Source organism: Zonotrichia albicollis, chromosome 3, assembly GCF_047830755.1.
Source record: "Zonotrichia albicollis isolate bZonAlb1 chromosome 3, bZonAlb1.hap1, whole genome shotgun sequence".
Taxonomy (NCBI): domain Eukaryota; kingdom Metazoa; phylum Chordata; class Aves; order Passeriformes; family Passerellidae; genus Zonotrichia; species Zonotrichia albicollis.
In genome coordinates, this window is record NC_133821.1 from 111,834,576 (window position 1) to 111,848,066 (window position 13,491).

Consider the following 13,491-nt stretch of genomic DNA (forward strand, 5'->3'; position numbering starts at 1 on the left):
GAAATGAGACAGGAATTTGGAGTACATAGAACATGCTCACTTACCTTCCTTAAATACCAGCTTTCCAGAGGCATCTGATGTGTAACAGCCAATATATTCTTGGATATCAGTATGCTCATGGTTGTTGATCCTTACACAATGATTCCCAGTGGCAGCAGCCAACCAGCGAATTAAACTGGTTTTACCAACAGAGGTCTCTCCTTGAATCAGTACTGGGTGAGTCCTAAAAGCCATGACCAAAATAGCGGGTTAGAAGCATGAGCCATGACTTTCTCACACACAAGACGTCAACATTGTTAAATCACACTATCAAAACACCACCACTTAACTCATTTGGGGTATCCAAGATCATACACTGACAGGGAAATATAAATATCTTTACTCCCAAGTGCTAACAGCTACCCATGAAGCTTTTCATGGCAGTGTGAGATAAGCAGGTTATTCTAACTGCAAATTTCTAGATCAGAATTTAAATAAAACTAGGTATGGCAGTAAGATGGTTTTCAAGGAAACAAAAAACACATGTATAAATTTCAAGTCACTCTATAATAAAAAGTTAACTGTAAAGTAGAAGGAAAATAGACATTATTAATCCAAACAATAAAGATTAGAGGGACACCAACAACTCAAGGCCTAAACAAACATAATTACATTATTTTTTTAAAGTAAGAAGTTAAAACACTTACCCTGCAGAAACAACCCTGACAATGTCCTTCAGATTAAGCTTAACTGAAGGGGTGAGCACGTAACTCTCATCTACTGTAGGTTCTTTGTCCCCAGCTGAAATCCAGTACCCTTCTATAAGTATGAAACTCCCTCCTTTAGGTTTTGGTATTTGCTAAGGAGACATGACAGAAATAACAGATTATACAGATGGGTTTCAATTTGCTAATGAAAACAACTACTGTCACACCACTGCTACATATTCCCTAAAGAAATTTTTAATTAATCCCTGAGCACTCCTGAAGTAACCACTGTCCCCTTGCCACAGAATGCAAATTACAGGAAAAACCGGACAAGATTATTTCAGGGTCATGAAGCAGAAATCTTTGCCAGTGGCATGAAGATGAAATTGTCTCAAGAGTCTTAGCACTGAATTTTGAAGGGCATTTACAAGCAGGAGCTTTGCTTTAATCTTTTTTATGTATTTATACACATTTTCCAGCATGAAAGGGTTTATTTTGAAACAAATACCCATCTCTTTAACTGGCTTCCCCATCCCCCATGCAAACTCATGCTGGGTTCCCAGCACTACTGACATTCTTCCTTTCCCATAAGAGACAAAGCACAGATGCTTCTTCATATCCATATGTTCTGCATTCAGTCTAAAAATATAAAGCCTGAGAAAGCTTGTCCAAAGTCTGTGAGAGCTTTACAGTTGGAACCACTGCATTAAACTGCCCACACTCCACAGTGCTTCAGTTATTCAGGCTTCCATATTTTTTCAAATTAATAAATAAAACCAGCTAACACATCAACATTCAAGCAAAGTAAAAAACTAGAAAAGAATGGCATTAATTTTTTCCATTTCTTAACTTTGTAAAATGAAAAACAGAACTGCAATAATGAAATCGAGAGGAAAAACGAGGGAACTCAACTCAAAATAAATTCTACGTTAAATATTAGACAGCTCTTCATAATCTTAGTTGCTTACCTGCTTGAGCAGGCTTTTGATGTTGCCAGAGACTATATGCTGGCATATCAGCTTTTGAACCACTGGGTGAGAACCTCTGTCAAGCTGTGTCAGGAAACTCAAACAGAAGCCCTAAGAAGAAGAATTATTTTCAGTGATAAACAAGAAAAATAAGGAAAAAACACACAGATTAAAGAACCATTTCTGTTCAATACTGAACTTAGAGAAGATTATCCTTTACCCAAACAACCTCTGCAGTGAATACACACTGAGCATATGCCAGCCCAAGTAATCACCTCATACAGGGAGCGTGCTATGCTGCCACAGGGATTGGATGCTGTGAATCTCAGGGCCCTGCACAGGGTACGGAGACTGTAGTGAGGTCTGTGGCCAGTTCCATCCACCAGCTTGGTTTCTGCTTCCTTTCTCACAGACAAATAGAAGCTGCAAAAATACAGTTACATAGAGCTGTTACTGATCAGACCACTGCTCCAAGCAATCAAAGCCCAAGTATGAACACTTCAGTTTATCTCCAACTGTTACTTTTCTCAAAAGCTCCAGGTTAGGAAAGCCATGCCAAGCTCTGCCATCTGTACAGTCAGTGAAGCACAGCAACAGAGTATTTTTAGAGCCATATTTCTGACAGAGCTTGATATACAGAGAGTGACTATAAACTCCAAATATTCTAAACATGAGATAGTTCACCTTACACTAGGGGAAAGAAAGGTTACTCTAGACAAACACACAAGACTTTCTTCAGAATTATCTACAGAAGCAAACCATTGTAGTCTCCCAGACAGGAAAGAGGACTGAAACAACAATGCTATATAACTGGTGCCACCAAGAAAACAATTCTGAGTTTCAAAAAATTAAAATCTCCTTCCCACAAATACAGAAACCCGCAGAATTAAAGAGATGGATGTCTATACTCTTCTGTTTCCTACAGCTATGCCAACTGCTGCATGGAGAGCATTACAGTGTTTCCCAAAGCAGGCTAACCACAGACTATCACCACATACTTATTTTTTGTGACTTATTTCATCAAGAATTTAAAAAGATTACAGTCAACTTACTTCACAATTCCTTGTACTGTATTTCTGCTCACATTCAAGCTTCTCAGATAATCCATTATAAGAATTTGCAAGTCTCCTTCATTTCTCAATTCTTCTACATAAAGTTCAGTAAACCTGCAAGAATCAAATCAATCCGTAACACTTAAGACACCTGACCATATGGAAAAATCATGTTGTATATAAATCTCATGGCACATAACATTTTAAATTAAAAACAGTTAAAGCTGCAGACTTATAGACTGTCCAACCTACAGACAGACTCAAGAAGCAGAGCAGTTGAAAGATAAGGTATTACTAATATTTTCAAGTAATTTATCTGAATTAGTTTAACATCTTAGACTGATAGTGAACAGTGTGATTTAAATTACAAATTTAAACAATTTGCAATAGATACTCAAATATTACGGCCTAAACAACAAAGTACTGACACAGCAGTAGCTATTTTTGACAAATAGTAGTAGGTATTTTTGACAAATAGAAATATAAATTCATTTAAACTTAGTAAATTATGCTGATGCTGAAATCTCTTTTCTTCTGCATTACACTCATTTTCTTTCCTTTCACTAGTCTGCAAGAGAGCCAAGAGCAATAAAACCTTGCTTTGCCACTAATAACTACAAATTACTAGTTAAACATAGCTAGTGCATCTCTAGAGTCTTGCCCAGTGTTTATGAATCTAGGAAGGGACTACATATGCAACTTGTGGCAGTCATGAGTGAACTGCATCAAGGAGGAGATGTGTGCATACAGGAAGAGGTAATGGTACTAAAGAACGGATTTGTCTCAATTCCGATTGCCTTGCCACAGTTTAAATGCCTTGAGACCACATATCAAATATTTGGTGCCACCAGGCAAATCACCTTCATTTTGAGTAAACAAGACTGGATATGCAGCTTTTTGCAAGGATCATCAACACTTCTAAGTTAAGGGAAAGGCTGCTAAGCAGACACCAAGCACTTACCTGCCTTTTTCACTCCCACCAGGAACATAATGCTTTTAGCATTATCCTGCAGTACCTGGGAATGCTGCAGTAGCATTCGCAGGTGCTGACAGCTTCAATGTGAGGAATAATAATTTCCTGCTCCCAACGATAACACTCTACACCACTGCTAGACCATTTGCTCATGGCTCAGCTGCTTCCAAGTATTTTGCTGACTCTATTTCATGAGAAACCTTCACTATACATCTCTCACATGTAGTAAATGAGTTCATACTTGTATCCTCAGGCTTCAGATAAAGCATTCTTCACTGGGCAATTCCTGAAACTAATTAAACTCTGAAAAAGACAGTGACTATTTTGTCCCAGAATCATTATTTCCTACCTGTTTCTTATTCCTAGAGGAAGATTTCTCTTTCCAACATCTGTAGCTGGATTCATGCAGGCAAACAAGCGAAAATCAGGGTGACGGACAAGAGGCTCTAAAGCAAAACAGAAATAAAAGGCAAAGTTCATGATAAACACAGGATATTTATATGTTAAATATGGTGTATTTGATCTAAGGCAACTTTCTATTGCTGCACTACTACATTTCCTTAAAAATCACGAATTTTCAGAGAATAATCCCATGTGATTTTATCAGAAGTACCTGCATCTTCACAACAGCCACAGGCAAGTGAAACCCTGACTTTTTTGTGTGTAGCAAGATGTTGTATCAACACAAAATGTTTCAAAAATTATGTCAGCCCTAAACCTGGAACTCCTTTTGCCTCTTTCAGAACAATAGCCAGTGCTTCCCTCAGCCAGAAGAAAATAAAGCCTGGGATGCTTACACAACATCTGCCTCTCTCTGTAGCTTTCGAGAGCAGCATTCAGCAACTGTAGTTTTTTATCTTTACATCTCTAAAGGGAGTTAACTTTCTACACAGCAGTGCTCACACTGCTGTTGAGAACAGACCACTTGCAAAGATGTATGAAATCTACAAAGAGCACATTGCTCTCTTGTGCACACGTTCATTTTAAAGGTAAATTATCTCAACTCATTTTGAGCTACATAGGATAGGGAACTCAGCTGAACTCCAAGATAAGGCATAAGCAAGCACAGAAATAGAACCTGTGTCTCCTCTGTCCAGTAACACCAGTGACCCAGATGATCCTTCCAATAAACCACTCAGGCACTCCAAAGTCTCTGCTGCAGCCAAGTTAATCTCATCCAATAAAATCCACTCTCCTTTTTTTACTGCTTGTGCCAAAGTACCCTAAAAGCAAGATGAATTTGTTAATCATGTTGTCAGGAATGAAATGTCAACTGAAGCACTCAGATACTGGGATTACTTGGTGTGCAAACTATGGCTTGATTAAACAAATGGCAATTCCAGACCTTTTACAGGAATAGCAGTTTTACTGCTCTCTCTCAATAACAGCAATCATTTTGCCAGTCACAGAAGTCACATAGTTATCATACCATTGTACCAGTTACCAGTTAGATTGGCTCAAATACAGCAGATTTAGGATCCCTTTCTTGTGCAATCTAGCACTGTGGTGCATAGGTGCAATAACACATGGGAATAAAGTTAATCCAAAGAAAGCCAAGGACACAAGCAGTATTATGCTCCTAAGGAATCTGTACCCTACTAATTAACACTATATTAAGTCAGAGGTTCTCCAACTACTCACAAATACATTTTTCTATAGAGGACTGGTCAGCATTTCACACACTTCACATGAAATTTGAGAGAATATATTCAGATTATTGGGCTGATAATACACAAGCATAAATAAACCTCATGGTTTTTCCTAATCACACATAATGTCTTCAAAACATATTACAGGTCTGAAACATTTAGAAACATCACTTCTAGATAAACAGCACAGATTCTTAATATTAAATCCTTCACAAGAATTCCTAGCCAGAAGCAAGACTTACAGGAGACTGATCAAGAAGTTTTTTCTAATCTCCTAGAATTAAAAAGAAGATATGACATACTGATATTTTTGTCATACCAGTCCTAATTCCTGTTATACAGCACTGAATTCATGTGCTAGCACAAACCAGTCTCCACTGCCCATCTCACCACTGCTTCCTTGAATCTGCACACTTGATTTCATGGAGTTATCATGGCACACATTTTACCTCACAGCAAGGTTCTTGCCAGGAAGCTACTTATATAATACTGTAAATACTTCTCTTTATTCCTCTAGCATCAAAATGCAAATATCTAAATACCTCAACAAATGCAAAGAGAAGGGCATTTTCTGTCATTTTCATCTGTTGATGAGCATGATTCAGTTTAAGACCAAATGCCTCCCACTTTTCCTTCAGTGGTAAGCCTGCAAGAAAAACAAATTTTAAGTTTGTACCATCAGAACAGTAGCACAAAAAATGTTTCACAACAGTTTTTTTTATCAAGTTGTTTCAGGCAGAGAGATACAACAGTAAGCTCAAGTAACAAAAAAAGTTAAATCCTTCAGATGACAAACCACAAATTAAAAAATAATTTAATCTTGTTGATTTGGTTTCCTGCATGCGTGGTTTTTTGTTTTGTAAATTTAACTATGCCCATATGTGAATAGTGCTCAGATAATTTGCTATTTATTCCCAGATGAGGAACAAATACCTATATTGCACATTGTTCCAGCATGACTGTTACTACTGTCTAATTTCCAAAGACAGAAAGAGACATGCCAAAAAAAAATCCAAATTTCTAACCCTTATGACAAAACAGATTAATAATGAACACTTCAGTATCAATAATTAACACACTATTGCTTATCAGATAAACAAAATTTACTATAGCACTGATTTCAGTTATTTGTTAAAATCCCTACCTGAGCTACATACAACATCAGAATTCCTTAAGAAACGTTGCAAGATTTCAGCTTGTCTTTATTTTAGGATTGTCAATTCCTGCAATAAGTGCAAGAATTTTTTTAATCTTTGGTTTTTTTGAAACATTTGGGGGCACTTATTTTAATCTCTGCATATTCAGAAGAACCAGTTAAAAGAAGAGTGGAGATAAAGTTTGTAATTACTTTTATTTAGCCCAAATGGAAAGAAAGCTACCATTTCACTTGTTCTGCTGGTCTAGAACCAGAAACAACTCCAAGCAAGGCAAAGCATCAACATCGCCTCAGCCCCAAAATGGGTTGTGAAGTATAAAACAAGAAAAACTTATTTGGAGATAAAACCACTCTGGAACAAAATAAAGCACTGGAACAAAATAAAGTCAGCATCACTAACAGAGGAAGCAAGGCAAAAGAAAGATCTTAAAAATAATTTCTACCCTACAACAGTTATTACTTTGGGTTTGGTTCTGTTATTGTTGTTTTGCTTTGTTCCTTAAAAAGGACATTTGTGGGACACAGGCAGGTTCCAGGGCTGAAAGTGGGAATGCATTCACATAGAAGAGTGACACACAAACAAGCAGGACTGCTCCCCAGCACAGCAAACAAGTACTGAGTGGAGACCAGATATCAAGGGTACCACAGGGCAGACATCTCCACACTCAGACATAGCTAACAGCAGAGATGAGTTAGAAAAAGGAAAACCGAAACAAAATAAAACAAAACCCAACCACTGTTCTAACAGTGTTCTGAATGTCTGTTTCAATGTTGACATTGCACTTCCCGAAACCAGAAAAAAAAAAGATGTAATACAGGGGAAGGAAAAAAACCCTAAACTTCAAAGAAACCCAAATGAAAAAAACAAAATTCAACAGTATTTATCTACCCTCTGCATGGTTTAGCATTAATGTGTGTTTGATCCATCTGAAGTCTTACCAGATGCATTTTCTTTTACTTCTTTATTAACAGCAGATTTATGAATATGTTGCATTAGTTTTAGCAGATCATGCCAACGTTTCTGTCTGTAGCAAGTCTGAATGTGTCCCAAGAATGTTTGATTTTTCTTCCTAGAGAATGTCTGATAGAAGAGTTCTTCAAAAGATTCTCGCAGAGGGAGCCAGATCAGCTTGTTATCCACAGGCTTGTAACTGAAGAGAAGCAAAAGAGTAATTATTTATTTGAGACACAGTCACCTGTGAACTTAAAAAAGAAAACAAGTCCAAAACCAGTTACTGGAAACAACAATAAGCTGCATGGATGAACCTTTGTTTCTAAAGTTTTTTACTCAACTAATGAACTAATAGAATCGCACATATTTTAATGCACCAGGAGATGATTTTTGTAAAGACAGGAACACCCTGATAAGTAAAATATTTGTAGTGCTACCAAACAATCTGTCCAGTGAATATTACATCAGGTTTATATTGAACAGCTTAGGCATTTTTAAAGCCATTGGGCCGTGTTTTTGAATGACTTCATCACACACAGCTCTGCACACAATTCAGTGTAACTGCTCTGCTCTTTAGCAATGACAAGAAGGTTTCTGCATGCAAACATGTTTATTAAGACATTTATCCTACTAGGTAACAGATACTGCCCATTTGTTCTGCAGAACAGACAAAACAGCGGTCAGAGACTCACCCCCCTAAGAGATCTGCTGTGTCACTTTGTTGGTTCATGTTGACAACCCTCAAACGGTGGCCTTGAAACAGAGATGAAAAAGCACCATCAACTTGTGGGCTTGTTTGTTTGTTGTTTTTCACATTATCTTCATGTAAGTTACAATTTTCACACATTATTTACCTGTAATATGAGCTAGGTACTGGACTGCTGAGGTTTTGCCAGTTCCTGTTTCACCAACCAGGAGCACAGGCTCCCCTTTGACAACACACACTGCAAGCTGTTCAATCAGTACTGCAGATGGCCGTGTGGCAGCAAAGGTATGTTTTGCCCTGAAAAAACAATGCAAGTTACTCAAACTAAGATTTATCAAGAAGCTCATTTCAATTTTGCCTTTATTAATTTTTTTTTGTGGAGTGGTTTGATTTAGGACTTTTTTAATATAGGTCAGAAAATAAATAGTTCTAAGATACTCTTCTAAGATACTCATTTTTCTCAAGATACAACCTAAAAATTCAGAGTTTCCAAATAACTTCCTGGCCAATGAATTTACCAACGCATACAAAAATCTCCCTCAACCAAGGCAGAGCCACCACAATCTTTTTATAACAGCTGTGGATCCACACTCTTTTGAAGATGCTCTAGTTCAGAGAAGCTGAAAATCTCCATGCTTTGGCTGCCAGAAGCATGATGCAGACACTCTTAAAAATACACAAGGTAAAACTTGGATTGCAAGGGAAAGAGCTCTCACATTCCTTTCATTAGAATGAGAATACCCAATTCGAATTTTCCTTAAACCCTGTGACCTGAAGACTATTTTATTTCAACTCACATGGAAAGTACAGGATACTCTACCGTTGAACAGTGACAGCCTGGTTCTGCTTCTTCACAAGATTCACTCTTCCGACAGAGACATCTTGCTCCCGTATTGAAATTTCTGGTTTATAGAGTTCACAGAAGAACTCCACCTGTGAAAATAGCATCAGCATTTCCCATACTAATGTTGCTTCCACCACAGTAACCACACAGCTGCTTCCACCACAGTAACAACATCCATGCCATGCTACCAGTATTATTTTGCAGCAAGTTAATTTTTAATAGCACAATTCTGTATTTTGGAGGTTTTACATAATCATCACCTAAAATAGTGAAGGACTTAGAAGTGTTTTTATCTATACAAAAAACTTTCAACTTAATAACTTGGTAACAGTCTTTGCCACTGTATTTCTACTTCACCTACTTCCATGGTAGTTCAACAACACAAACTTGAACAATTATTTTAACAATAAACAATCTCCCTTAAAAAAAAATCCTTTGTGTAAACAAGGATATTTTGCCACTTGCAGGGAATAATACATTCCTGTAATGAAATAACGCAAAGAAGGACAAAGAGAAAAACCCACAGAAGAGTCAGGGATCCATCTGTCAACTTAAAGTAACAACTGTCAATTTAAAGTAACAACAGAGAGAATTTGCTTTGCAGACTTCTTTCTACAGTCAGAAATAGTTGACAAAGAAGTGATTTAGTTTAATTTTGTCATTTATACAGCTCCAGAGAGGCAGCTGATTTTGTAATCGTGAGTACAGAACAAGTAGTAGTAAAGATCATGTTTCTCTCTGATCTCTCTGTTTAAGAGTTTAATATTCACTGTAAACCATCTAAGTAAAACACATTCTTTGCTACCCTGTGCATACAGTGGTATCATGTGCTTAGTCAGCTATGCTGCTCCAGCTGTGAAATCCTTCTTTTACATCCTGAGGCCATTTGCTCTAAAACAGGTTGTGGGGAACTTTCAGAGAAAAAACAAACACAGCTGAACATAAAATAGGAGAAAAACAGATCCTGGGATGGAACAGAAAGCAAAAAAACCTGTTTGGGATGGAAAAGTGAGCATAATTTAAATAAGAAATAGTGTTATGTATTTCAATTAATCATAGAAAAATTGCAAGCTATAGAATACTACCAATAAAGATCATGTTAATTGTAGCTCACCATACCTTTTTTTTTGAAATGTTTAGGTAACTTCCAATAACTTTTGCCATTTTCTGTCTGCTCCCTTGATTGGACAACATGGCTGTGAAACAGTCCAGTGCCTGTCAAGGGGAAAACCAACTTCTTGAAAACTAATTTTGTATGATTTTATCTGACAAAGCACCATCTTAATCTAAACGAACCCAAATCCAAGTCAACCATTGCAAATAAAACTATTTCACTGTCCTATGATGGAGTCAAACAACAGAGTTCAAAAAGATGCAATAAGAACTTCTAAACTCTGTAACGTAGTGGGTTTACGCCAAAAATAAAAACTTTTCAATGCTCAACCACAAAAGCTGTTTTTAGACTAATGGACCAAAATGGAGATGGAAGTAACATTGTAAGATCTCACATCTCAAAACTGCCTCTGACAGATGCACACCCAAAAAGTCCTCAACCTATACTGTAACCTGATGAGTAGGTAAGAAGAAAAGCAGCCCCATATTACAAGAAAAAGAAAGGTTTCTGCCACACGCAATCCCAGCTTGTATCAGTTACAATTATTTCCCACCATGCAGTTTGTACGACAGCACAAATTTCTTTTAGCATCTTACTGCAAACAACTTTCCTAGTAGCAACAAAAGGTTCTGATCAGAGAGATCACAAACATTCCAACTACAGTCCAATTGCTTCAAAACAAAACCAAACAAATTCCCATCTCACATTCCCAAAGAGAGGATTTTGTGAGACATCAACAGAATTTGGGATCAATTTCCGCATCAAGTCTTACCGCACCTCCTGAAAAATATTCACTGCTGTGGTTGAAGAATTACTGTCAAAGTTGCAAGCAATCCTGCTGCACCAATTCAGTAGGTCTCTAAAAAGAAAAACCAAAAAGATTGGGTACAAATATGCCAAAATAGACAGCATCTTCTTTCATGTTCAGCTTAGGTCATGACATCATCTTGTGGCACTTGCACGTGTAGTTGTTGTGCAAGTTGTACACGGGAAGACACAAAGGACAATAATTCTGAGAAGCAGCTGAGCACAGACCAACATTGCTTATAAACAGATCATACATACTCCCATTAAATCATAACTTTAACTGTAAAAGTCAAAGGTATTAAAGAATCCAGAAAGGTCCAACCCCCCTATTTTTTCAAGATACAGATTCCTTACCAACAACAAGATCCTCCAAAAGGCAAGAAAAGGAAACTTTGTTCTAGAAAAAACTGACATTCTTTTGCTCTACACAAATATCAGGTACTATCCACACCTAGCATTTACTAACTAATTTACAAAGCACTACTGGTTACAGAAATTCCAGATGAGTAGAACTGACATTTGGTAGGAGAGGAAGAAATAATTCAGCATCAAACTACATTTCATCACAGACTTTCTGAAATTAACAGTACATTACAGATACAGTTATTCTCAGTCACCTTAAGTTATAATGCTGAGTGTTCAGCATGAAATAATCAAGATAATATACTCAGTTACTGAAAATGTTATTTTCTAGCTACTGAGATAACATTATAAGCATCTTCCAGTTCTTAACTAGTACCAATATCTTGTGTTAACAATAATTAAGAATAAATTCAAATGGCCTGATGCCAACAAAGCACTGCATATGACAGAACCCACACATTCCCCCATGCCACCCAAAAAGTAAGTATAGCAAAGAAGTTTAAATAATCCAGAATGAGTTTAGCTTCTTTAAATGATATATTAATAATTATTTAAAACAAAAAATCTATTTCCCAGTTTTTCACATTTAATTATTAAGCTATTACCATTCTTTCTAAAAAGTTAAAAAAAATAACAAAAATAAACCCTTCTATCTCTGTAGCTAGCTGGCTTCCAAAAAACATATAAGAAAAGACAACCTTAGAGATAGTTCTCGTCCTTCCAGACTTGGTTTTTTATGTTCTGATCTCGAATCTGATGCTGCTTCTGGCACATGACTGGAGCCAGCAGCACTGTTTTCTGGTGCCTGATACTTGTCTCCTGCAAGGTCAATGAAAATGTCTAGCAAGTGATCTGTCACAAGAGCAAGGTTGGGGTATCTCCTTTGGAGGATCTGAAACCAGAAACAAAAAAAAAGAAAAAAAATGAAATAAAACAAGAAAACAAGAAACCCATCCATACTGCAAAGAAACCAACAGCAGCCCAGTTTTTACTGGGAGATGCTTCAATAGATATAGCTAGCAAGCAATATGAAACTGCTGTCCTGAAATCTCTCACCTGAAGAAATCAGAAATTATAACTACTATGATACTGATTTTGATGTCAAAAACAAACTTTTCCAGCTCAGCTCTGCTCCAGATCATTTAATACATTTGCACAAATAGCAACAGGAAGAAAAAAAAGTACATTCAATCTTATCTGAACCCAAATCGTGACCAGTTTACAACTGGTAACAGAAGTCCTTACCTCCCATCCTTTTATTGACTAAATTCATATTGCATTCAAATTGCATTCAAATTATCTACTCACTGTGCTGACAAAGGCATGTTAAGGGGATAATTTTTCTTTTGTAATTTCCTTTCAGCTTTGTTCTCCCCACTAAAGCTTGCCAACCAAAATATTGTTTTTCAAAATTACTTTTCACAGATACAGGCCAGGAAAACTGATCCTACCCTGCCAGAGAGACTTTTAAGATTAACAACATGAGACTTTTTTCAAGGCAAGCAAGTGGGTATACTATTGGGGCATCTTAATGCTTAGTTTATACATTTTTGTGACTTAAGCTACAAAGTTGCAGAAAAAGAATAAAAAGAACCTGGTGCTAAGAGACACAGCTAACACTCAAGTTCTGTTTTTTCATAAGGTTTTTGTAGTTGTTCTTGCCCCACTCCTACCAATTAGCTGACAAATGACAAGAAAGGAAAAAAACCTCACAGATATTTAAGGCCACCTATAATTGTGCTGGCTGCTGAATGAGATCAAAGGAGTGAATGAATTCTACTGAAAAAACTGTCTTCTCCATTCTAGAAAATTCAGAACTTTCTCCCCAACTCTTCTGCTAGAGACTCTTCACTACGTTTTCCCTCAGCCAAGGTTCTTCTAGAATCAGATCATGTTTTGAGCTCTGTATCACAAGGAGAATTCTCCAGAGAACTGAATTTTCATATGAGCCCTAGGCTGTTTTAATCTTCTGAAGAATTACACAGAGCAAACACCTCCTAGAGATGCTAACAAAAGAAAGATGTTAACAGAAGCAGTTATTTTTACCTGACAACTGACCAACTATTTTTCAGCTTAAAGCTTAGAACACCAAATTAAACTCAATTTTCTTTTTTGCTATTTCTCTCTGCTTTCAAGTCCCTGTGGGCTAATAAGCAGCAAAGTAACTTGATTCTTAGACCCACACAAAGCACAATTGTGTCTGTCAAGGCAAGTTCCAGGA

The 13,491-nt window shown here is 36.9% G+C and overlaps 1 protein-coding gene across 4 annotated transcripts in view; it reads right to left on the bottom strand.

Annotated features, from left to right (window-relative positions):
• Nucleotides 1-13,491, bottom strand: part of MDN1 (midasin AAA ATPase 1) — a 93,934-nt gene that overhangs the window by 63,314 nt on the left and 17,129 nt on the right. For all 4 annotated transcript variants that reach the window (XM_074538501.1, XM_074538502.1, XM_074538503.1 and 1 more), the window contains exons 10-24: nucleotides 11,969-12,162; nucleotides 10,878-10,959; nucleotides 10,106-10,201; nucleotides 8,963-9,075; nucleotides 8,291-8,439; nucleotides 8,129-8,189; nucleotides 7,424-7,635; nucleotides 5,871-5,974; nucleotides 4,758-4,902; nucleotides 4,029-4,125; nucleotides 2,707-2,820; nucleotides 1,930-2,077; nucleotides 1,655-1,765; nucleotides 687-838; nucleotides 45-223 (exon numbers count right to left, since the gene is read on the bottom strand). In XM_074538501.1, coding sequence (XP_074394602.1) covers nucleotides 45-223; nucleotides 687-838; nucleotides 1,655-1,765; nucleotides 1,930-2,077; nucleotides 2,707-2,820; nucleotides 4,029-4,125; nucleotides 4,758-4,902; nucleotides 5,871-5,974; nucleotides 7,424-7,635; nucleotides 8,129-8,189; nucleotides 8,291-8,439; nucleotides 8,963-9,075; nucleotides 10,106-10,201; nucleotides 10,878-10,959; nucleotides 11,969-12,162 — 1,957 coding nt within the window. The remainder of the gene's footprint in view (nucleotides 1-44; nucleotides 224-686; nucleotides 839-1,654; nucleotides 1,766-1,929; nucleotides 2,078-2,706; nucleotides 2,821-4,028; nucleotides 4,126-4,757; nucleotides 4,903-5,870; nucleotides 5,975-7,423; nucleotides 7,636-8,128; nucleotides 8,190-8,290; nucleotides 8,440-8,962; nucleotides 9,076-10,105; nucleotides 10,202-10,877; nucleotides 10,960-11,968; nucleotides 12,163-13,491) is intronic.